This window comes from Medicago truncatula, chromosome 4 (assembly GCF_003473485.1).
Source record: "Medicago truncatula cultivar Jemalong A17 chromosome 4, MtrunA17r5.0-ANR, whole genome shotgun sequence".
NCBI lineage: Eukaryota > Viridiplantae > Streptophyta > Magnoliopsida > Fabales > Fabaceae > Medicago > Medicago truncatula.
This window is the reverse complement of record NC_053045.1, coordinates 27,286,334-27,312,522: the sequence shown is the minus strand read 5'-3', so window position 1 is coordinate 27,312,522 and position 26,189 is coordinate 27,286,334. Positions and strand designations below refer to the sequence as shown.

The following is a 26,189-nucleotide window of genomic DNA, read 5'->3' as shown; positions in this document are numbered from 1 at the left end:
TTTTTAGGAGAAAGAAGCTTTTCTAGTGACTTCACATTTGAGAAAGTTTTTAGATTTTTAAATTTTTTTAAAATGTACTAAACAAAGGATGATAGATAGTTTTTATAGTGAATGATCATTATACGATGTTTAAACTCGACAGACTATCAAAGAGCACACTGGCCTAGGAGACAATTGAGTTAAGGATATGGGCCTTGCAGAACAGATGATTGAATACATAGTCCATGGGGAAGAAACGCCTGAAGAGATCAGCCGCCTTCCTAAGGTGACATCTCATCTGCCACGACCGTGTAATGTCCAACCATTGGGATGTGTGACAAAATATTCTTCAAGACTCGCACCTCCTTTAGATTTGGGCCAAGGGCAGGCAATGATTCGAAAGACCCATCTCGAGACAAAATCCTAGAGCAACCACTATATAAAAAAGGTTTAGCTTCTAAGTTAAGGGATCACATTTGACCACACACACTTAACTCTATGCAACCAACCCTTCTTAGGGGCCAAACCCTATACTCATTTTCTAAACAAGAGTGTTGGTGTTCATTGCATGGTATGGTAAAACCCACCAACGACCTAGATCCATTAACCAACATCATCACCCATTTGAAATGGCACCATCTTTGCGCAGTGGGAACATCACGAAAGACATCAACGAGGGAGCTTCTAACATTATGCTAGAGTAACTTCTAGCGATGGTGAAGGAGCTCCATGAACGAGACATGGAAAACCAATCCAAGTTAGAAAAGTAAGAACAAATAAGAGAGGAAGTTGAGGCGAGAACGGAGGAATTACGCCACCAAATAGAAGACCAAGAAGCAAAGATTCGACAACAAATAGAAGCCAAAGAAAGAGAATAGAGGAAGGTGATGGAGATGAAGGGTTTGTGAAATCAAACAAGGGGAGTTGAAACAACCAAGGGGAGTCCAGACCTCGAACTCCACTAATACCTATGCAAAAAAAAAAAAAAAAAAACTAGTTGTGTACTCGTGTTATTTGAATATCAAAATATGTAATTGATATGGTTTTTATTACTTTTCATCTTCTACAATTTATACACATTTTAAAATTATACGTAAAAAAATCAAAGGGCATACCATCATTTTGGTCCCTAAAAAGTGTAAGACGTTGTCATATTGGTCCGTGACTCAAACAAAGCCTATTTAAATCCCTCATTCTACATTCTGTTAATCATTTTGGTCCTTGACGTTAACAAAATCGTTAAATCGATCAAAAATGTTGACGTGACACGAATGAGAAGACTAACATAATGAAAAATGATGGATTTAATTGGGTTTTTGTATGAGTCAATGACCAATATAACGTCTTACATTTTTAGGGATCAAAACGTGATTTGCGCAAAACCAAAATACACTTTGTTTTGTCAAAATTACATTTCACTAAAAAAATTTGATTGCAGATTCATATCAAATCTGATAATTTTTCAACTCTTTATTTTGTACAACCTAACTAGAACTAATTAGGAGTAAGTTGAATAAACTTGGTGTAAGAGGTTATGTTTATTGCATTTGACTTGTTAAGTTGAAGAAAACACAATCTATGGCTAAACCCCATCACCTCATTCTCCTTCTTCTCCTCTTCACTACTCTACAATCTTCTTCCGTTACCGCATCAACCTCAAATCACATCTACAACGTTGGTGATATTGTCCCATTTTTTGTCAACAAAGTTGGACCCTTCAACAATCCCAGGTCAACAATTCCCTTCACCTCCATTTTCATTCAATTTTCATTTTCATATTTTTTTTCCATTTTCATTCAATTTTTCTTTATATCATTCTCATTTACAGTGAAACCTATGAATACTATGAATTACCATTCTGCAAACCAGGTCAGTTACAATTAAGTCTAATTATTAGCTTTCAATTTTGATCTCATGATCTGTGAAGCACGAACACAGACACCGGACACGACACTGACACCAGTAATAATTTGAGAAGATGACATAATTGAATGTAATCACATGTGTCAATGTTGACACCGACACATGTCGGACACTGGACACACCTTTTATTAGAAGTGTCGGTGTTACGGAGCTCATGATGTAGAAAAATGAAAATCAAATAATTAAAGGGTTTGATTGGAACTGCTTGGATTGTAAAAAGGATTTGTTTTTCGCAGACCCAATAGTGAAAAAGATAGAATCTCTTGGAGAAGTTCTCAATGGTGATCGTTTGAGCAATGGTTTGTATGAGTTCAAATTCAGGGAAGATAAGATCGATGAAACATTGTGTCAAAAGAAGCTTACAATTGATGAAATTGATATCTTGAAGCAAGCTATAAACAGTGAATTTTACTTTCAGTTTTATCTTGATGATCTTCCGTTTTGGGGGTTCGTTGGGAAAGTTGAAGATGAAAGTTTGATTCATGGTGGGGGAGGATCAAGTTATTACCTTTTTACACATGTTCAGTTTGATGTTCTTTACAACGGGAATCAAGTCGTAGAAGTAAAAGCATTTGGTGATCCAAACCGTGCTGTAGATATAACCAAAGATGTTGGCATTGATGTTAAATTCACTTATTCGGTTATCTGGAATGCCAGTGAATTACGGTTCGAGAATAGAATGGAGAGATACTCGAAAGCATCATGGCTGTTTGTGTACCGTCAAATTCATTGGTTTTCGTTCATTAACTCCATTGTCATCATTTTGCTTTTGATTGGTTTGCTTGCCCTACTTTATACGAGACATTTGAAGAGTGATTTGAAAAAGTAACTTTCTTCTATCTTTCTTTTTTGTTGATAGTTTTACACGAGAAGATTCTTAGTAGGCTATTTTTATTTGTTAACCTAACTATATTCATTTTACAATTTAGGTATTCTAGTGCAAATGAAGAAGATAGGGAGGTCGGTTGGAAGTCAATCCATGGTGATGTATTCAAGCCTCCTCCACACTTGTCCTTATTTTTTGCTGTTGTGGGAACGGGTACCCAACTGCTAATCTTGTAAGCTACTTTAGTGTTTAATTTTAAATGTATATTCATCAAGAGTAGACACTCTTTCTAAAAACCAAATATTCGAAGTGTGCTATGTATAGTTTCATCTCTGCATCAACAAACCTATGTTTGTAATAAAATCCTTTACCAATCTAAATCTAGACTACCAAGTGATAGTAAAGGCCAGAAGCACTCTTTTTTCTCTTGATTTTTGCTTTCACTGGTCTGTTCTCGTGTATGGTGTGGATCACTTTTTCTTTTGATTTTGTACAAGATAAGAATGGGTGGTAGGATTTTTGCATAAGGTGATTTGGGCATATTCTATTGAAGTCTCAAAAAAGAGAATAGAGCAAATTAAGAGTAGCATAAATGTTAGGTAGAAAAATACCAAAAAAAGACTCAAGGCCAAACAATCAATAAATATTTAAATTTAAATATTCTTTCTTTAGATATGATTTGTAGTAAGTTTGGTTGATCCATAAGCCAACACCCTGTCTAGTAGGTAAATGCTTTTATTATTGTAAGACTTCGTTACTTGTGAGAAAGTCAATAAATTCATCCGTGAAGCTCAATTTATGCAAATCTTTGACAGATGGTTTTCAACCCTAATTCTTTCAATTTATGTACTGCCTGAATGCATCTTTGCCATGAAATATGATATCTTTGTAATAATTGAAAATCATGATTCTAACGAATCAGCTTCCTTTTGTGAGTCTTAATTCCCTTGACTAAATGCTGTGCTTGTTTTGCTCTCACTCTTGATCGCTGCCCTTAAACACATACAATGCATGTTGAAATTAGATCCTAATATAGAAATCACAGAGGTTTAGATATCTAGCTTATCATACTGCAATGTCATAATCATTGCCCATTTGTGTGACCTGAGAAAAACAAATTACTCGATTGCGTGTCGTCCTTGTGTAGGCGCATGTGGGCAACGATAATCTTTTCTGTATCGTTCCAATTTAATCGGGTTTCCCCGAAGGGACGTGAGAAAAACAAATTACAAGTGAACTGTTGGGATATAGAATAAAGGGGACTTAGAATAGAGTAATTAGAGTAGTTGGTTGGTCAGAGGAATATTTGTGTAAATAGGAGGATACAAGGACTGAAGGAAATCATTGAGTGTTATGAAGATAAGATTTAATATTAGAGCAGTGACTCTGTTGTAGAAGGGGAAATCCTTGGAGTTAGTATCTGCTGGAGTCGAGAACAAAGGGTTTTACGTGCCTAATTCAAGGCCAAAGTTCATTGGGCCTAACCCAAGGCACATCTAGCCCAATTCAAAATTTGGGGTTTTGCTCAAGTGCTGTGGAAAAGTGTTGGGTTTTTGGAAGCTGCTGCAGAAAAGTGCAGATCAAAGGGGATCGAGAAAGAAGTTCTTACCCCTTGCATGAAGTTGTGTTATCAAGCTCCCAACATTGGGATCCGAGGGGAATCAATTTCGAGTGGGGGTGGTTGTTAGGATATAGAATATTAAAAGTATAGTTAGAGCAGTTAGTTAGTTAGTTAGTTAGATAGATAGAGGAATCATTGCAGAAATAGGAGGATACAAGGCTAGAGGGAAGCCATTGAATATTGTAAAAATTTAGGAATAGAGCAGTGTGACTCTGTTGTAGAGGAGGAAACTCTAGGGGTTGGAGGAGAGTTCTCTCTCATATTCTCTCTATTATTCTTTCTCAATCTTTCAATAAAATAGTCCTTTCTTTTCAATTTAATTTCTTGGATCCTAACATAAACTCGTTAACTTTTAACTTTGTTGCTCTTTTTTAATATAAACTAACATGCACTTTTCTACAGGCTCTGTGTCCTTCTGTTCCTAGCATTTATCGGTACCCTCTATCCATACAGTCGTGGTGGACTCTCCAGTTGGATTGTCCTTCTATTCACTCTTTCATCTGTTTTTGCTGGGTACTCAACAGCATCCTTCCATGGCCAATTTGCTGAGAATGGATGGGTAATTCTATATGTATTTCTCAAGGAAAAGAAAATGTTCCATTTTTTTATTTCATTTTTAACCAACTATAACTATTTCTCTGTCTTGACTATAATTCCAGGAGAAGAGTGTTGGTCTAGCTGGGATTCTTTACATTGGACCAGTGTTTGTTACATTCTCTATCCTCAACATTATTGCAATATCTTACAGGGTTACAGCTGGACTCCCATTGGGCTCCATTATCGTGATTCTTAGTTTATTCGGATTTGTATCAATCCCATTGCTTGCATTCGGGGGAGTAATTGGATATCGGTTTAGGTCCAAGTTTCAGGTCCCCTCTGGTACAAAGAGATATCCGAAAGAGATTCATCAGCTTCCTTGGTACAGGAGAACACCGTTTCAAATGTTTATTGGAGGTTTTGTTCCTTTTAGTGCAATTGTCCTGCAATTACATCAGGTGTACGCTAGTTTGTGGGGTTACAAAATATACACACTTCCTGGCATTTTGGCTGCCACACTCATCACCGTCATTGTGATTATTGCGCTCGTAAATATTAGCTTGACATATGTTCAACTATCTGTGGAAGACCATGAATGGTGGTGGAGGTATGTCGTGCTAACATCAATGCAATGCTTGTTGCTTGCTTCCATCACTTTTAATGTTTTTTTCTCTCCCCTAACTTCCTCCTTTTGATTGTGTACTTGAAGCTATATTTGATCCTTAATAGCCATGACATCTTATGTAAAATCATTGCAACATTGAACTGATTATCGTGTTTAGATGTAATTACATTTTTGAAACATCTAGTGAAGTAACTGTTAATAAAACTCAAATATATATGCATGTAACTGATCTCGTGGTTTTCTTTAGAGGTCCTAACCCTCCAAATCTCAGGAGAAGTGAGCCCTGATAATCTAATTGATCCTCATGGTTTAATATCGACATTGATATCACAATTCCTACCTATCCTAGTAAACAAAGATATAGAGGTATCCGCCGATAAATTTTAGTTTCAAAGTTTGCACATAGGAGGTTACAGAAAGTGTTTATGTTATGATCAATCCAAATACATTTAATTGCTTCAAAGGCTTTAATAAGAAAAGGAATAGGGCTGCCTTGTTGATCTCTGTACTGTGTTCTCTTTTCTTTAATATACTTCTGTTATATTATTGATAAATAAATAAAGTGCTTGCAAACATATATTAAACTATTGAAAATAAATACTGAAGACATCTAATGTTCATATATTGTCCCTTCAGTATAAGTTTAACATAATAATTATGTTAATTTACTTATTTTGTGCAGATCTGTGCTGTGTGGTGGTTCAACAGCCATTTTCATGTTCGGTTATGGTATCTACTTCTATGCAAGATCAAGAATGAGTGGATTCTTACAACTATCCTTCTTTATTGGCTACAATGCGTGCATATGTTATGCTTTCTTCCTGATATTTGGTGCCATCAGTTTCCGAGTTTCTTTGCTATTTGTTCGCCATATATACCATAATGTCAAAAGAGAGTGAATTTTTCAGTGTCTCAAGCACAACGTTACATTGGTTAAATTACATGATTGATGAACTCTTCTCTTTGGAAAGTGAAGTCTACACAGTTTGATAACAGTTTATTCCTTGATTGGAATTCTTCAACAAAGACATTTATGCTGAAATTGTATTCTGTATTGATTTTCATCCGAATCAAGACTAAATCCATGGCTGCACAGTTTGGAAGAGCTTTAGGGGAAGAGATGAGTGGAATGATAGAGGGTAGGTTGTTAGAATTGGGGATCAGGTGAATTAAGTCCCCAAGTTGTTTATGAGGAAACCAACATGTTTGATTGCAAATTGACATGCCTCCATCATGCGTTAATGACCACTCCAAAGTGTAATTTGGTTTTACTGTGACAACAATTTATTTTGATTGAATCGAATTTGTAACACTGATTTTAGTTAAACTTGAGTTTATGATAAAATGATTTATGTAAAGAGGCAAGCAAAGATACCAAAATAAATTTGAAGTCTTAAGAGTCATTTTCCAAATGCCTAACATGCGTTGTTTAAAGACACACACACACACACACTTAGGTGTGTTGAAAATAAATTTTAAAAAAACATGTTGAACTGTAACTGAATCGAATTAGTGTTTCAATATCTGAATATTTGAAGAAAGTACCCACAGCAATTAGGACTTTTAGAGACAAGTTTACTAACCGAGATGTTTCACAATACATTTTGGGGAACATAAGTTTTCTGGGAATTGTATCAGAAGAGAAACCATGTCACTTTGACAAGAAAGTTCAATTATATAATCTCCTTCGCTGTCCTCATTGATACTATCTGAATATACAAGTATTTTTTTTTCTCTGTTATTTGGAAATTTGTTTATAATAATCCAAATTAGATTCTGATTTCATCCAAAGTTTGTTACAATATTGCTCTTCATATTCCTGTTAGATTTGTATGCTGCTGCAAAATTGTGAATCATACTCCTAAGTTTATTTTATCTATCTAACTCTAACATGTATGTTTTATGAAAATAATCTCATGGACAAGTATTTATTCTCATAGTTATCTATGTATCACGCCATGTATTTATTGTTAGGATTTTCATTCTTTTGAAACTCAGTACACAATATAAGTTGGGATGTTCGGAAAGCTCGACAAACTGAAGTTCCAGTTCAGTTCGGTTTAGGGGTGCATGAAAAACAGTTCCATTTGGCTTAATCGAACGTGTTTCCAGTTCAGTTTGCATTTTTGTCATGAACCGAGCTATGACCGCTCACGTATAATATACTCACCAACTAGGACCAACTAGGGTGGTGATATGCATGCTGCATGCAAGATTTGAAAAACGTCACAGTAAGTACATGAGCAACCTAAGCCATTTCGTTAGATACTACTCCCTCCATTCCTTTTCTTTTGATGTTTTAGATGATTGCACAAATATTAAGGAATTATTAAATTATAGGAATAATTGTATGGTTTATACTAAAATACCCTTACACTCCATGATTTTTTTTCCTCAAAATTCTAATCTCCTTAATTATTGAAACTCACCACACAAACTGCATTTATTATTTAAACTTCCAATTTTCTCAAACTTATCACAAACACCTTAAATCCAACATGGGAGTTGTGCAATTGTTTTTTAGTAGTAAAGGGAACATAGATTGCAGTGGAATTTAGTAGAAACGGGGAAGATATATTTTCAAACAATCTCTTGCTGCTTCTTCTTTGGGAGTTAGATTTTCATCATCAGCAAACTTGTTTAAATCAAATCCAATATCAGCAAGAAGATTTAGATCAATATCCAACACTATTTGCCCTTGAGGTGGTTCTTCAACTGCCTCTTCCACTAAATCTTCAACTACCATCTCCACTGCTTGTGGGTGCAGTTTGGACCCCACTGTGTCTGCAGTATCAAACTCATAATCAACTTTCCCTTCAAGTGAATCCTCAACTACCATCTCCAACAATTTTTCTCTCTCTGTTGCATAGGTTTCTTTTTGAGTTGCTTCCATGGCTGATTTAAAATGGGAATGAATATGGAGTAATTTTACCCATGTTGTCTTTTATAGTTCCATGCATATATATGGAGTGATGGTGAGTTTTAAATAATGCATGGGTAGTTGAAGTAGTACTCCTCGGCGGTTGTATTCTTTGTGAATTTTTTAACCCATTTTTTAATTCAATTGTGATAAGTCAATAGTCTCAACTTATTTAATTATTAAAGTGTGTTTTTCCACAAGGGTAAAATTGGATAAAAAGTATTAAAAATTCTAAAACATCAAAAGTTTTGGAATAAAGTTTAAGCTCTAAAACATCAAAAGAAAAGGAATGGAGGGAGTATTAATTTATCCCGCAAGTTTGAGGAAGTTTTTAAGGCAGATATGCTCATAATACAAGTATAGTTTGGTGTTAACAAAATAATAAAATAGTAACAAAAATCTGGAGTGGATTGAAAATGAATAAACAAAACTATAAGATATTTGATGAGGCATTTCACTAGTAACAGTTGAAGGGAGCTGAAATGACATACTGGAGCACTAAAGTTGATAATCAGTATTTACAGCAGAAAAATAAAACTCTCAGCATGCCGTAGAATGAATGCATGGTTATGGTAGAAGAAAGCCATTATATGCATGTGTATAGATAGACATTATTCATATTATAGAGTGGATGAAGTTCTTGATTTCTGAATCTTTTCATCGTCTGAAGGAGGTGATGACTGTGCTGCGTGGTAAGTTGAAGAAACAAGCTGTGCTAGAGCAGGAACAGCCCCGCCTGCAATTTTTAAAAGAAAGACATTGTTATCAATTCAGCAACACATTAAACCCATTGTTGTCAATCACGGATCAAATAAAACAGCATTTTGTTCAAATTCTGCTATAGCAGCTATGTACTAAATTGGGTATCGCAGAACAATAGCAGTTTGTGAAAATTCTGCTACACTATAGTTCTATAGCTGGTATTTGACAACACTGAGTAAATCTTTATCACAAGGATAAGAACATCAATAGAAGCTTAACACTTATTTTAGGTGCTTTGTGTGTGTAACTTAATACCCTACCAAGTTGGCAAAATAATGAAAATAGAATCAGAAATTCACCTGCCAGTCCTGCACATACTGAGGAGAATACTATCACAGGTGGTGTCTGAAATCCAGAGAGTTTTCAATCAGTTAGATGGTAACAGACTAGCAAGTTTTGCTGAAATAAGAAAATCCCCTAGTAGTAAAAACTCTACTATAGTTGTTGATACCAATGAATTCTATTTCAGATATTTCATTATGTAAGAGATATCCATATAAACCAAACATGAATGCGGCCATATATAAATGAATTGGGTCTTGCAAACGAGTGCCCTAAGGGCACAAGTTTCTATAAAAACCTACTATATAAAGTCCTTAAAGAGTGCCCTTAGGGCCCTCGTTAGCATTTCCCAAATGAATTTTATAGAAAGGATGGAAGAGACTATGTTACAAATGACTGCAGCTTTATGTTACAAATTACACAATTAAACAAAGAAGAAATGAGTCATACAGAAGAATAAATTTGGACACATTCTTAATTCGTTGGTAATTTAAAAGCATAAATATTTTACCAAGGTCAACCATTAATTTTTTAACAAAACAGGATTGATCCAAATGGAAACAAATATGATTATGTAAGTTGGTGGAGACAGCACCTTGTTTTTGAACAGGTGACTAAAATTTCCTCTTGAAAAAAAAAAATTCAAAGTCAGTGGTAAAATGTAATTGATAGGAAAAAAAACTGTGTGTGCAGTATTCATGAGCTAAATAAAATGATATATGTAGAGTTTTGAATCAGCTTACTTTCATCATAGGGTTGAAACAAACAACTAAATGACGTTAAATATAAAGAGAAATCAAGGGTGTCTAGGGAAATAAGACTGCTCTCTCAATATCATTGGAATCTTACTGCATACCTATAACTCTAAGGATGTCCCAGACATGCAAAAACGGTTCAATACCCATTAAGAACCATAAGGGGCAATGATTTCTTTTGCAGGTATAAACTCAAAAGTTTACAATTAATGTCATCAACTTTCGCCATTGATTTGGAGAAAGAAAGAAAAAAAAAAAAAAAAAAAAAAAAAAAGGTGTCCAGACACCAGCTAAAAATATCTCCATGATTTTAAAAAAAAGGAAGCAAAACTAGTAAATAATATAGAACCTAATGCATAAACAGTTAAATGTCAGAAAAGAATACTATGACAATGAGATGTTTAGGATGCTTAATCTAAGAGTTCAAAGCTAGTGAGTGACAAATATATACCTCAAGAAACATAAGTATGAGGAAAATGTATAAATGAGCAAAAGGATAAAATGAAAAAGGAACACATATAGTGGGAGAACTGATGAAATAAATGAAAAAAAGGGGGATCAAATGGCTCAGGAAACTTACACCAACGAGAAAATGTACCCACATCGGTCCTTTTACATATCTATGGACAATTGGCATAACTGCATTAGAAATGAAAAGAGAAATACTTATGAATAATGATAGTATAAGTGGTTACCAATTAAACTTCATACTTTCAGTTTGGAACAAGGACTAATTCTGCAATTACAGTATAGAAACATTTAAGCTTCATACATTCATCACATGAATGGCAAAATAGATCAATATTATGGCTACTTTCGCTATCACGGCCTCTATCTACAATTTATATATCAGTCTAACAAATAGTAATTATGGCTCGTACAATTGACAAGGCATGTCACATAATCTGATAAATATTGCCTAGGCTTTCTTTATCTTTTATGATTCACATTGAGCCATAAAATGTCATTTGGTTTGAACCCATAGTCTAACGTCCAATACCATATTGTAAAGCATGGAAAAAATAATATTATAAGTTCTGAATCAAACAACAAATGTGTCATTTAATCATTAAGATTCATTTGTTCCGCCCCACACAAGTTCAAATCACCATAAGCAACATTTACATTACCAACTTAAGTGTAAGTGAAATATCACAGTGATCTCATCATATACACAACTAAATCGTCATTAAAATTTACATGCCCATTAGGACTAACATCTGGTACATGCGAACTTCTAAGATGAAGTATCTGACTCATACCCTATAAAAAAGACCTTATACGTTTATACAATGTTGTGGAGAGTTATTGTTAAATATTGAAATCAGTATTTGAGAGCAGTGTTGTCACGGTTTGTCTAGACCCAATTTAGGAATTGTTAGCGCAGGGAGGAATCGAACCTGAGACACGGTTTGAGGTCAGAAGCCTACATCACCAAACCAACCTTGGGGGGTTCTACTGCCACTATTTGAAAGTACCGTTTAAAATAAAAATAAAAATAAAAATAAAAGAAAAACACATACCATGATTGAATCCATAGAATGCACTTGTAGTGCCACCAACAGCAGAACCAATCTACAAAAAATTAATCACAACCCCTCAATTAACAATCAAAACCTAAAAAACAACCCACATAAAAAATCAAACAAATTCCACAGTTGATGACAGAATTAGATCAAACCCACAACAATTAAACATGAAAAAAACCAAAAAGTTAGGATTTTGACAAGAAATAAGAAACGGGGTGTTGAGAATATTACCATAGAAAAACTATCCCTAATAAGTGGAGCGATATTCCATTTACTTGTTTCCTGCGAAAAATTGAAGAGAAGAATGAAATCAAAAGGGGAAAATGGAATTTGAAATTGAAATTGAATAAAGAGAAGAGTGATGAAGCTGGGAAGTGGAAATTACCATCTCTTTTGAAAGCGGACCTGCACAGTGATGGCATCGAATGTTTTTATCGGAAGCCATGTTCATCTGCTCTGCCTCCAAAGGGAAGAGAAGTGATTCAAACGGAGGGAGGAACGCGTCGACGGTGGAAATTGTGATGAAGTTCAATGTGTGAGGATTCCTATTCCCTTTCCTTATTTTTTTTTTTTTTTGTCTAGTAGCTTCGTGGTTACTACTCAAACAATTAATTACGGAGAAACCTCAACCCTTGTATATAATATACACATGGCTTATTTTTTTATTCGAAAATTACTTAATGTCATCCAACTCACTTAAGTGAACTTGTCATAAAAATACATTGAATTTGGTGATGAATACCTAACTATGCTACAATAAAAATCACATCCCAAAACATAAGTGATTAACGTTTTCCTCCATCCGAGCAACTTGAACAAACACTAGAGTTAGACGGAATAGTTTCATGCCGACTCAAATTGTCTTTCTTTAAATAACAACCGTCAAGCAAATAACGAAACAACTTTGTTCCAGACAATATTAGAGATATCATAACGATCAACCGCTCCACAATAGACAACAGATGATAGACGCCTCTTATGATGTATCCTTTATCTGAATCAAGATTCAAGTCACATTTGTCTTCAACATGATCCTCCAAAAAATGTTATACAACAATTAAAAAAAAAGTCTCCCTCTTTTTAAAATATTAAACTAACTATTAGTTTAATAAATATTGGAGAAGAGTCTCCAATTTTACATTATTTATTTATTAGGGTATTTTTTTTAATTGTTGGAGCAGAATTTTTAATATGATTGGGATGACCCTGATAATATACAAAATCAATCAAGAATTCGAGAACATCTTTATGCCAAAACGCTATTAGTATATTACTAAATTTTACTAGTTTTAAGACGGACACTAACATGCTCGTCTTTCCATTTTTGTTGATGAAAATAATTGAAGTAATAAATTTTATCCGATTATTTAAAAAAAAAAAAATTAGCAAAAGAAAAATTAAGATACAAAATTGAAAATATACTATAATCATATATTTTTTACAAGATTAAAATAAGCCCTTTTTATAGTGACAATATTATTTCTATTGTAGTAGAGTTACTGAAATTTAACTATTTTTTTTTAATTAACAATTTAAATAATATTTAAAAATGAATAAAAGTATAAATAAAACAGTTTAAATGAAAGGTAGAAATGTAAGAAAAATGGATGTATCCTCTTGTATATCTAAGGTAACAACACTACTTTTCTGCTACCACACTAAATATGGAAATAACAACAAACTTTAAGGCCAAACTATCCACAAAACCATCTATGCATCAAGGAAAACAGGCTAAAAAATGTACTTGAACTCTACATATAGATTATAGTTGCCAAACTATGGGACCAATCCCCCTTTGCTCCTGAGAAATGCAAAGAAGGTATTTCATACAACCTGATATATACACAACAGAAAGTTCAAACATATTTTACAACACTGCTATATTAACACAGTAAATATTATGCAAAAATCATCTTACTTGCAGCCAAAGAAACCTTTTTTCACAGTCAACTCAGAGGGATGTGCAGCTTTTAGAATGTGATGCTTGGTTGCATCAATTATGCTGCACATAAGATACCTAAGTATAAGCTCATCGAAAAGTTTTGAAGAATCTATTTCCTGAAACGCAGCTTGCAGAATAACTTGTTTGTCACCCATTCAAGCATTTACTCGAAATTTATACAATTTTTCGATCAAGCTGATTTTGAAAAATTATCAAGGTGGCGATCGTAAGACCATTAGCACAAATGAGTGAATGACAGAAAAGGAAACCCGTCCGTGTTTAGAACAGACACTTTCCTAACTTCATAAGATGAAGCCTATCTTATCTTAAAGTGTAAAGGTTAATGGTTGATGCTTAAAGCTGTGAATTTTAGTTATTGATACTATTGAAAATTCACCAAATTGTGTAAAATATGTCATCTACAAACTGAGAATAGTATCAATAACAAATTCAAAGCATGGTTACAAATTTATGGAATGTTCTAGTGTTGGTATTTCTTAATATACTAAGTTTCTGTTTGGATTGCTTTATTTGAGCTAATGTCTTGCTGGCATAAACAGTTATGAGTATGTTTGGAAAAGTTTATGACAACCAACTTATGACATGTCCATAAGCTGATTTCAACTTATTTTTATATGCTCTTCAAGATAACTTATAAAAACAACTTATAGCTATATCAAAACAGTTTGACAGTATTTTATCTTTTGCTCGAGAAATAGCTTTTATGACACCCAAATGATAAATAAAAAGAAAAAAATGAAAATCAATTGAACCAATTGTAGTTCAACCTGATTCAACCGTTTCAAATATTGGCCTTGTCACTATGCTTTCCACTATCTAGTATCATCCAGAAAGAAACACTATATTATTCAAACAATTTTGCACAGTTTCGCATTGATACTAGAGAAAAAGGGATGAACATGAAGCTACTCAAGAAACTCTATCATGTTCAATTCTTACTCCTATTCAATCTCATATCAGGTTCTTCTACACTTCACCATCACACAAACAACTGTGGGAATATCAAAACTCAACCACCTTTCTTGACTTCAAATTCTTCTATATCTTCTCAAATAAGGATAACTGTTAACGTTCCAACTCATGTACCAGAATTTTGCGAAGGGTGTGAAAATCCTAATGGAAACTGTAATGCCGGCTTGAAGTGTTTGTGTCATTTAAAAGAATGCAGTAAGCCTTGATCATTGATATGTATGAAATTTTTATTTTATTTTGTTTGAAGTTATGAGGAAAATATGAAATAGTTTTATGACACTAATGATAATTTGCAGATGGTCATCTCCAAGGTTGGATCCACAAAGTCTACTGGTGGTGTGTTTTTCTCTTTGCTTTCTTTCATTGGTACATTAGCCTTCCTCATGTATGTCTAAGTCTAACAAGATCATCTAAGGACTGAATTATTAGTAATATTTTAATTCACGATAAAAAACGGATGATGCAGCCTCAGTCGAGATCATGTTATGTTTGTCGAGATCATGGCCTATATCACAGATGCAGACCTTTTTTAAAACTGTTATTATTAGGTTACTATTATTTGTACTTTTCGTTAGTCCAGTTTGTAGTTTTAAATTGTGGTCCGCAACTGTAGTTGCGGATGCATCAGCTGCATTTGCAAACAACTTAAAAACTATTCCTGCCAAAATGTATGGTTTCTTCTATATGAAAGTTGAATATTGGACTTAGGATAGATTCCTTTCATGAGCTGCTGTTATGATTATGAAACAGTTTGATTCTTGACACTTTGCACAATGGTATATCTAATGATTGATGTGGTTGTTGCAACAGTAATGCTATCTAAAACAGACTTACAAATAAGTGCCTAACAAATACTATGTATAATGCTTTCAAAACCATTGCCAATACTACTCTCATCAATATTAATGATGGTGGCTTCTTGCTTAACAAATACGTCATGATCAATACAATGAAAATTCCTAGCCCTTACAAGTCACGAACATTAATCTTTGAGAAATTAAATTGTCACTCAGCAGAAAGAAATTAGTGTTGTGAATTGTAGAGTATTTCAAAATTAGTGTTCTCCAGCCCCACGTAGGAAGAGTTGACATAGTTTTCGGTCTTTATATACAAATGAGAGTTGGTACTAAACCAGATAGTAGAGATTCAAAATTTCATAGAATTGTCTACCACAGAATAAAAAAGATAATATGATTTATATTTTGGGTTTTGCTAACCAGTGCTCTAAAACAATGGTTAAGAAAATTTGTCTTAAAAATATAAGTTTTGATTTTTAATTAAGTAATGATTACATCACTTTTTATAAAAAATTAGTTGTTTTGGTTCCTTAATTATTGTCCTGAGGACACTATTTATTATTCTCCTTGTATTTTTAATAGTCTACAACGATATCTTCTTTTATTTGAGAGCAACCCTTCTTTCTGATTTTATCTAGAATGTAATTTTATTAGTTTTTGAATTTAAATTTTAAGATTTTTATACTTGTTGAAATTAAGGATCTCTCTTTGTTTTGAAATTAGCATTCACAATATGCATTATTCCTTGTTTGGTTTCAAAATTAGCATTCACTGGATGCATTCTCCTAGTAAGTTTTTCAAGTGAAATATACCTTATGTTTGTTGATAATGTAATACATATAATTCAGTGAATTTTTTGAATAAGAGTTTTGATAAGTGCTCAAAAGCAACACATTTTATGTGTTAATCTAGGCACTTTAGTGGCTTGTTTTGCAAGTTATCTAAGGAAAATCTATCAATTGTTGCATTTTTACCATTTATGCTTTACATGCCTGATTTTGTCCAATTTATGCAGGAAAATACAAGCCAGGATAAAGAAATGCCAAAAATCACAAGAATTTCGCTCTTAGCGAATATTTCGCTAATAGCGAAAATGTTCCAGGGAGATTTCGCCACTGGCGAACTGTTGGCGAAGTCATTGAAGATGTTTTGAACAAATTCGCTATTAGTGAATATTTCGCTGATAGCGCAAAACTCACAAAGAGATTTCGCCATTGGCGAATGTGCAGCGAAACTCAAGTGAATAAGGGCCACGTGGAGCCATCTCATTGGAGTAGAAGAAGATTTTCAGAATTTCGCTAATAGCGAAATTATTTAGCTATTAGCGAAATTGCGCAGAGATAGCCCAATAAAATATTTTTCTCTTCTCTTTCCAACTTAACATTTTCATTAGACATTTTCTGGTTTTTAGAGAGAGGTTAGGGCATTTTCTAGAGAGAGAAACACAAAGCAAGGTAGTTGGGAGTAGATTCAAACCAATATTTGTTGAGACATCATGAATCTTGTCATGGAATCTTCATCTTTTCTTCATCCTTTGCAAAGCTATCATAGACATATGTAGCTACATCTACTCTTGTGGTTTTGAGGTATTCAAACAAACTATTATGTAATCTTTTGATCATTTAATATATGGTTCTAGCTATTTATTCAATATTGTTGTTATTCTTGCATTTAATGTTTTATTGAGCTTCAAAATGATATAGACACATACTTTTGAATCTAGAAATAGAATAACAATCTATCTTAAGTTATCACTCTAGACATGGATGTTAATATTTGATAATCACTTTTAATCTAGGACTTAATGTTCTTGGGTAATTTAATCGGTTGGGAAATCGTCGATTAAACTATCCAATCAACTTTGTGATCGTTTAAATGTTTGGGAAATCGATGTTTAAACGATCCCTTAGAAATAACGATATCATTTGGATACGAATGATATTGTCGAGTGATTGTGATAATATCGTTTAAAAAGTTAGAATCTGTTAATCTATCGAGAGATTGCAGTTGTTATGCTTGGTTGATGTCTCTAACCGTAAGCGAAATAGCTCTATCTCTTCTCGTTTTACTTTTATGTCGAATAGGAAAAATAGTTTTACACAAACAAACAATTTATACTCAAACACTTAATGGGATAAACATTGTGAAAATACATGAAATACGCAACTCCCTGCGGAAACGATCTTATTATACTCACGTGTAAATAGTTTTAATACATGTAAAAAATCTTACATCAAGTTTTTCTTTTTTGACAAATTTTAAGCTAATAATGTAATTTGGACCTTCACTTAGTGTCTCCAACAACACCGCACTAGCACACTTAAAATTCACAGTAGATCTATGTACCTTTTGAACAGTGACAACCAATTAATATTTGTCCCTTGAAGACATTTACTATCTCTAGCGCACCAAATTTCATAACATAGGGCCAAAAATATGTACTATAATATCTTCATCAACATCAATAATATTTCTATCCAACCACTCCGAAAATGGTACATACCTAGAATCTTGCGGATTAAATACCAAACCTAAAGAGGAAGCAAACCATATCTGCTTTGACCAATGACACTTCATAAAGATGTGTGAAATTGTCTCATTATGCTGCTCACAATCACACAATGGATCACTACTTATTCCTTTTTTTTAAAATATCATTTTTTACCGGTACTTTTGTATGTAAAATCCTAAAAATAAAAAAAAATAAAAAGATGTGTCTTGAAATACTTTTTATTTTTTATAATTTTTTCCACACTTGGTGATCAATGTCCTACATTGAGCTATGGTGACATATACTCCACGCCTTGCCTTTAAGAAATGAAAAGAACTCTTCACAGAAAAAATAGCAAACCCCGAAGCAGCCACACAAATTCATCTTATAATTAAGAGAAAGAAAATTGACAATTTAAGATTTTGTTGAGTCTCAAAAGGGACAAAAATTTCATCAATTAAAGGGGCACTCCAATATTGAATATCATGATGAATGATATCGGACACAAATATAATTTCACAATTAGGAGGTTTAGGGAACCAAATCTTGTGTCTATTTTGATAAGGAAGCCAATTATTCTCCATATGTTAATTAGATGATCATCCCCTACTATCCAAATAACAACTTTTTCAATAACATCCACACGAACTTGCAAAATACTATAACTTGGGCAATGACCAATTGAAGCTTTCAAGAAATTGCTTCTAGAAAAATACCTAACTTTCAAACATTATGAGATCAATAAATCCTCGTTGAGCATGGAAAAATAAAAAAACTAATATAACAAGGGTAAACAGGGTCTTGCACTACAAAAATAAAAAACTCACATAACAATTATGTACTAACACTTGACATTAAAAAAAAGAGTAGTGATATTTAAACAACCATTTTTGACAACTATCATGATAACTTCCTTTTCCTCTCTTTCTATTGGTCAAAAATAATGGAAAGAGAAAAAGGAAGAGAGAGAATAAATATAATATAAGTATGAAAGAGAGAGTTGTCAAAAGATTGTTATAAAATGATTGTACAAATATGATGGATTCACAGTTAAAAAAAATAACACGCAGTTTTAAGTTGTAATCAATTTCGACCATTAATTTATGATCGGACAATTTAAATTATAAAATCAAATTTTGCATAGTATAACAATCTCACTCTTTGATTAAAGATCGCACGACCACATCTATTATAGCAGCCGTTGTAACGCACCAAATTCCGTTCAGTGTATGCCATATCTTCAATCACACTACGCTGTAACGTATAAAGTCCTTTTTATTTTGTTTTTTTCTCTCTCTCTCTTCAGAGTAGCCTTTAAAATCCCAATCAATTACACCCTTTTATTTTTGAAAATTAGAATCTAGACTAAGAACAAAGAGAACCGATGTAAAGATACTTTTGAAGGAATCTCTGAGTTTATTTTGTAGTTTCCATTAGTTTTTTGTTTTGAGGGAACCATTAGTTGTCTTTGTCCATATATAATTATAATGTTTGTCTAATTTAGCACCTGGTGAATGTGTATCATCATATTAGATACCATTTAGAAATAATTTAATTGCAATATTTTTGAAGTTATAAAGTTTAAATTTATGATAGATTATGCTTTTAATAATGGATTATCTACCAAGCCATTTTACTTATTGCCTCCTGCATATGAAAAAAAATCAACCGAAAAGACCGATACCGATAATTTTAATTTCCATGTAAGCTCGTCTCTTTCAAAATAGAGTTGGTGTGTCTCTTTGACACCCACGTAAGTATGAGTGAGTACTAACAAATAGCAAAGTGGGTAAAAAAAGTGAAGTAAATAATTCGTGATCACTGTTGAAAGCAAAACCCTTATTTATAAGGAAACTCATTGTGAGTGGACTTTGGATTGTTGCTACCTCCGCTTCTTAGATCACCGTTGGATAAGCCCAAGATGTTAGGATAAATGAATGACTAAATAAGCAAGAGCTCATATTTGAATGAGCTCCACGAAATATGAAACAGTAGAAACACTAAAAAATTAAAAATAGTATTCTAAGTTACATCATCATGCGTTGTCGAGGTGGAGACACCTCGAGCGCATGCATATGCCATTAAGCCTCATTATTGGATCTGTTTGCTTCTTTTAGGATGATTAGTAATCCATAAGTTTAAATTTTATTAGTATTTATTTATTTTTCAAAAGTTTCAATTTTATTGTTAAAATGTAGGCCAAAGGCACCCATAGTAATTGACAAAATAGTTGGTGGGTTTGGATGGCGAAACAACGAATCTGTGGGTTAAACTTAAAAATTATGCTCTTTTCTGAACACATTTTGCTCGCGTCCGAGAGCTATCAAAACGAGCTACCCGGCCCGTTTCGGGCGGGCTCGAACGGGTAGCGGGTTTTTTTGGGTCGGGCTAAAAAACCCGGTTTAAATACGGGCTGGAATATCAGAGCCCGTGTTGGAACAAAATGTGTGTTACAATAAACCTTAATGAGTTTTGATGATAACAAGGTATTAAAAATTGTCAATTGATTATTGCTAATATTTGTACAAGTGTACATGACCATAGGCAAAGTTGATCAATTTAATAGGTCTTGGAAGAACAAAAGAGAGCAAAGAAATCATCAAGAAGAGGAACCTAAAGCATCTGAAGAAAACTGCGTCTGAAGTTTTGAAGTGCTTCTGAAGTTTCAAGTGCCTCTGAAGTAATGACGTCATCAGAAGCAAAGTTCATCAGAAGCAACTTCATCAGAAGCTATATCATCACCAGAAGCTACAGTTGATCAGAAGATTCAATTTGAAGTTTCAAATGGCTGTTTATTGGTTTTAACCTCGTCTAAGAGAGCGAAAGACTCAAAGGAAGGTGTCAACGTTCATTTGAAAAGCACTGGGTGCTTGTCCTTTGTTGAAGAGTTGACAAAGTACAATTGTACAACCACTACCTCCACAACTCTGCCTGTGTCTACGCTACAAGATGTAACGCCCTCTTTGAATTATTTGTTTTATTTGATTATTTTTAATGAGTTTAGAATATATTTAAATGATTATGTGATTTATTAAGTGGCTTATTTTAGTATTTAATAGAATAAGATTTGAAAATAAAATAAATATTGAGATGTGGAGCTGTTTTGGAATTTAGAGGAGTTTAGTGAAAATAGAGGAAATAAGAAAAATAGAATGAGGAGAGATATAAGAAGAAAACTAGGTTTAGAAACTTTTTTACGTGAAACTGCTTTTTGGAGAAAAAGGGAGAAAACAAGAGAAGAGGAGAACCAAGAGAGAGAAAAGCCGCCGATCATTCATTCTAAGGTAAGGGTGGGACTAACATTCAATAATCTTAAGTCATTGATTCTGAAAATTGGATTTAACATGTTGTAGGTTTTAGTTTTTGAGAATTTGAGAATTAGGGTTAAAAGTGATTATTTGATGATTTTCTATAATAATGTTTTGGGTCAAGTTTTATATGGTTTTGAGTCTCTTTTGATGTATATAAATGTTTAGACAAACTTTGGGATCAAATTTGGGCATATGGAAGTCAAAATTGGGATTTTTGGGTGAAAAATTGGTTTTTCCCGAGAGCTGCACAGTGACAGCATCTTCTGTTCCATGTTCTTGCGTCTTTTTCACACGTTTCCGTTTTGAACTGGGTTTTGGTGTAAAACTGAAAGTTGTAGATAATTTTGTTAGCTTTCCAATGGCTTTGGTTTGGAGTAAATATGATTTTTGGTTTAGGTGTTATGATGAAAATACTCCAAGGAGGTCTTAGTGAATTTTTATGAATTTCAGCACAACTTTGTCCGAATTTGAAACGAAAACTGGTATTGATTGGTACAGAATTAGTCTTAGGTATAAACAAGAAAGTTGTAGGTATGTATGTTAGCTTTCTAATGTCGTTGGTCTGACGTCAAAACGATTTATAGAACTTGAGTTATGGTTAAATTACTGAACGTAGGTCACAGTGAATAATTGATTATGATTGATGAATTAGTATATGTATGTATATGTTTGTGAATACGATATTGTCCATGATTGATGAAGTGTTATATGTATATATGATGTTTTAAGATGTTGATTACCATTTGGAGTTGTTTATATTGTGATATAATTATATATGCATTACTTGAATTATATGTGAATAATTGAGACGTTGTTGACTTGCATTTGATATTATTATGTCATGCTGTTTTTGTATACTGTTGTGTCGCTGTTGTTATTTAACTAAGCTGCATGAGTCGGTCTAAGTTGATTAAGATGATGAAGTCCAAATTATTGGATTATATAAGATTAAGAAGTCGAGTCCATGCATTAGCATTTCAGCGATAGGGGCTTGATGCTCCGGAAGTATAATAATACTCAAATAGCGATTGGGGCTTGATGCTCCGGAAGTATAATAATACTCAAATAGCGATAGGGGCTTGATGCTCTGGAGTATATTAATACTTAAATAGCGATAGGGGCTTGATGCTCCGTATTGGTACCACATGCATATAAGAGGTCTAAGTTGCATAATCGAGTTGGAGTCACATTTGTCGAGTCAAAGACTGTTTTTAGTTATTGAAGAAATTCCGCTGCAAAGTATTTAAGATTTTGTTATTGAATTTTAAAAGATAAATAGTTATTTATTCAGTTTATGATTTTAAGAAAAGAATGTGATATCCCGTTTATGTTGTTTACTCTGATAAATGTTTAGAAATTTTCGTATTGGGAAAACGGGGTGTTACAATTGGTATCAGAGCAGGTCGGTCCGTCCGGCCAAGTAGTTGAGTAGAGTTGTGTCGAGTAACATTGGTATTAATGTCTTTATGCTGTTTGATTGGTTGTTGTTGTGTTTCTGATTGATAGATATGTTTATTATGTGATCATGTTTGATTGACTAACTTTAATGTGGTTTATATGTTTTGTTTGAAGTTTCTATTTGGCTATATATAGTTTAAGATATTTAGGCAATGATTGAATTCTTTTCTTGTGTGTTTTGAATTTCGAGGACGAAATTCTTTTAAGGGGGTAGAGTTGTAACGCCCTCTTTGAATTATTTGTTTTATTTGATTATTTTTAATGAGTTTAGAATATATTTAAATGATTATGTGATTTATTAAGTGGCTTATTTTAGTATTTAATAGAATAAGATTTGAAAATAAAATAAATATTGAGATGTGGAGCTGTTTTGGAATTTAGAGGAGTTTAGTGAAAATAGAGGAAATAAGAAAAATAGAATGAGGAGAGATATAAGAAGAAAACTAGGTTTAGAAACTTTTTTACGTGAAACTGCTTTTTGGAGAAAAAGGGAGAAAACAAGAGAAGAGGAGAACCAAGAGAGAGAAAAGCCGCCGATCATTCATTCTAAGGTAAGGGTGGGACTAACATTCAATAATCTTAAGTCATTGATTCTGAAAATTGGATTTAACATGTTGTAGGTTTTAGTTTTTGAGAATTTGAGAATTAGGGTTAAAAGTGATTATTTGATGATTTTCTATAATAATGTTTTGGGTCAAGTTTTATATGGTTTTGAGTCTCTTTTGATGTATATAAATGTTTAGACAAACTTTGGGATCAAATTTGGGCATATGGAAGTCAAAATTGGGATTTTTGGGTGAAAAATTGGTTTTTCCCGAGAGCTGCACAGTGACAGCATCTTCTGTTCCATGTTCTTGCGTCTTTTTCACACGTTTCCGTTTTGAACTGGGTTTTGGTGTAAAACTGAAAGTTGTAGATAATTTTGTTAGCTTTCCAATGGCTTTGGTTTGGAGTAAATATGATTTTTGGTTTAGGTGTTATGATGAAAATACTCCAAGGAGGTCTTAGTGAATTTTTATGAATTTCAGCACAACTTTGTCCGAATTTGAAACGAAAACTGGTATTGATTGGTACAGAATTAGTCTTAGGTATAAACAAGAAAGTTGTAGGTATGTATGTTAGCTTTCTAATGTCGTTGGTCTGACGTCAAAACGATTTATAGAACTTGAGTTATGGTTAAATTACTGAACGTAGGTCATAGTGAATAATTGATTATGATTGATGAATTAGTATATGTATGTATATGTTTGTGAATACGATATTGTCCATGATTGATGAAGTGTTATATGTATATATGATGTTTTAAGATGTTGATTACCATTTGGAGTTGTTTATATTGTGATATAATTATATATGCATTACTTGAATTATATGTGAATAATTGAGACGTTGTTGACTTGCATTTGATATTATTATGTCATGCTGTTTTTGTATACTGTTGTGTCGCTGTTGTTATTTAACTAAGCTGCATGAGTCGGTCTAAGTTGATTAAGATGATGAAGTCCAAATTATTGGATTATATAAGATTAAGAAGTCGAGTCCATGCATTAGCATTTCAGCGATAGGGGCTTGATGCTCCGGAAGTATAATAATACTCAAATAGCGATTGGGGCTTGATGCTCCGGAAGTATAATAATACTCAAATAGCGATAGGGGCTTGATGCTCTGGAGTATATTAATACTTAAATAGCGATAGGGGCTTGATGCTCCGTATTGGTACCACATGCATATAAGAGGTCTAAGTTGCATAATCGAGTTGGAGTCACATTTGTCGAGTCAAAGACTGTTTTTAGTTATTGAAGAAATTCCGCTGCAAAGTATTTAAGATTTTGTTATTGAATTTTAAAAGATAAATAGTTATTTATTCAGTTTATGATTTTAAGAAAAGAATGTGATATCCCGTTTATGTTGTTTACTCTGATAAATGTTTAGAAATTTTCATATTGGGAAAACGGGGTGTTACACAAGACAAGATAACAGCTCTGCCTGCAGAAATGTTCCTTCAAGATAGGAATGGATTTGAACTTGATCATTCATAGGACAACATCCAAATCAGGAAAAAGATCATTGGTAAATGATCAAAGGTTCTCAACGACTCTTTAGACGTGCTTAAAGGTCTCAACGTCTCTCTACACACCTCTATATAAAGGAGTGAAGACTTGAAGATCAGTAGAGACATTACAACAAGTTAAAAGCGTCCAAACTCTGCCAAAATTGTTTCTCAAAAGCACTTTGAATTTCTGTGTTGATTTGATATATCTTAGAAATTCTTAAGTCTAGAGTCTTTCAATTGCATTGTATTGTGAACACCACTGATTGTATATCAAGTGTTCAAACTCAAACAATTTTCTGTGTAATTCTGTTTGATTAGAAGTCTCTTGCTTTAGTGCTTGAGCATAGGAAGTCTCTTGCTTTAGTGCTTGAGCATAGGAAGTCTCTTGCCTGCGTGCTTGAGCATTTGTGAAGTCTCATACTAGGTAGTATTGAGCAGTTGTAATCTGTGTGATTATTTCTTAGTGGAAATCTCCTTGGAAGTGCAAGGAGGACTGGACTACTTCCGGTTTGTGGAAGGAACCAGTATAATTGCTTGTGTTTATCTTTCTTTTCTCTACTCTGTTTTTACTCCGCTGCGTATCCGATTCTGAACAATACATCAGAGGCAATTTAATTGCATCCGAAGTATTAATTCATCAGAAGCACTCTCACAACTTCTGAAGTGATTTAAGAAGAAGATTTTTTTTTTTGAAAAAGAAAACACAATTCAACCCTCCCTTCTTGTGTTTTTCTCACCTTCAGCCCAAGCCTGGCCCTATACGGGCTCCCGGGCTATCGGGCCAGCCCGCACGTATTTATTTATTTTTTTATTCTTTAAGGACTTGCACAAGCTAAAAAATAAAAAATAAGAAACCAATCACTGGGAAAATTGAAATAACCAGTTGCTGCACAAATAATAACCATATAATATGGCCTGGTGATTGTGTAGTTCCTGGACGGTGTGATGTTGGTTTAGGGAGCATGTGTTTTTTGCTACTGCCATAGGCTTCTTTGTTATATGTATACTTATCTTGTTTAATGTCTTTTGGTGAATTGATGCCAACATTAATTTGGTGGATGTGCAGTAAGCTTCTTATGTTAGATTGTTACTACTAGAGGCTTTTGTGTTTTTTCTGCTCAGTTTGAGTGGATTGAGGCCATTAATAATATTAGTTGTTAAAAAAAATTATAAAAATGATTGAACTTTAAAACCATGCCTTCAAAACCACACCAAACTTAACCCACTTGTATTTTTTTCCAGGCTGCCGGGAACGGGCTAGCCCGGACGGGTAACGGATTTTTACAGGTCGGGCTAAAATGCCCTGAAAAAATTCGGGCTGCAATTATTAGGCCCAAACCCTACATTTTATTCGGGCTTTCGGGCCGGTCCATATGACCCGGCCC

General features: G+C 33.5%; 2 protein-coding genes and 1 non-coding gene across 3 annotated transcripts; 1 reads left to right on the top strand and 2 right to left on the bottom strand.

Annotated features, from left to right (window-relative positions):
* The first annotated feature begins 1,444 nt into the window (after nt 1-1,444).
* LOC11443447 (transmembrane 9 superfamily member 5) lies at nt 1,445-6,901 on the top strand. The gene is made up of 7 exons (XM_003606066.4): nt 1,445-1,709; nt 1,808-1,848; nt 2,139-2,727; nt 2,832-2,960; nt 4,752-4,908; nt 5,009-5,493; nt 6,194-6,901. The coding sequence occupies exons 1-7, from the start codon at nt 1,558-1,560 to the stop codon at nt 6,408-6,410; spliced, it is 1,770 nt and encodes a 589-aa protein (XP_003606114.1). The 5' UTR covers nt 1,445-1,557; the 3' UTR covers nt 6,411-6,901.
* LOC112421466 (U6 spliceosomal RNA) lies at nt 3,838-3,940 on the bottom strand. The gene has a single exon (XR_003011792.1). It is a non-coding gene; the product is annotated as a U6 spliceosomal RNA (small nuclear RNA).
* A 1,835-nt stretch (nt 6,902-8,736) lies between the features above and the next one.
* LOC11444110 (uncharacterized) lies at nt 8,737-13,856 on the bottom strand. Its single transcript, XM_039832733.1, has 7 exons — nt 13,694-13,856; nt 12,145-12,383; nt 11,991-12,041; nt 11,754-11,805; nt 10,811-10,869; nt 9,493-9,538; nt 8,737-9,167 (listed from the first exon to the last, which is right to left on the bottom strand). The coding sequence occupies exons 1-7, from the start codon at nt 13,854-13,856 to the stop codon at nt 9,052-9,054; spliced, it is 726 nt and encodes a 241-aa protein (XP_039688667.1). The 3' UTR covers nt 8,737-9,051.
* Nucleotides 13,857-26,189: the final 12,333 nt, after the last annotated feature.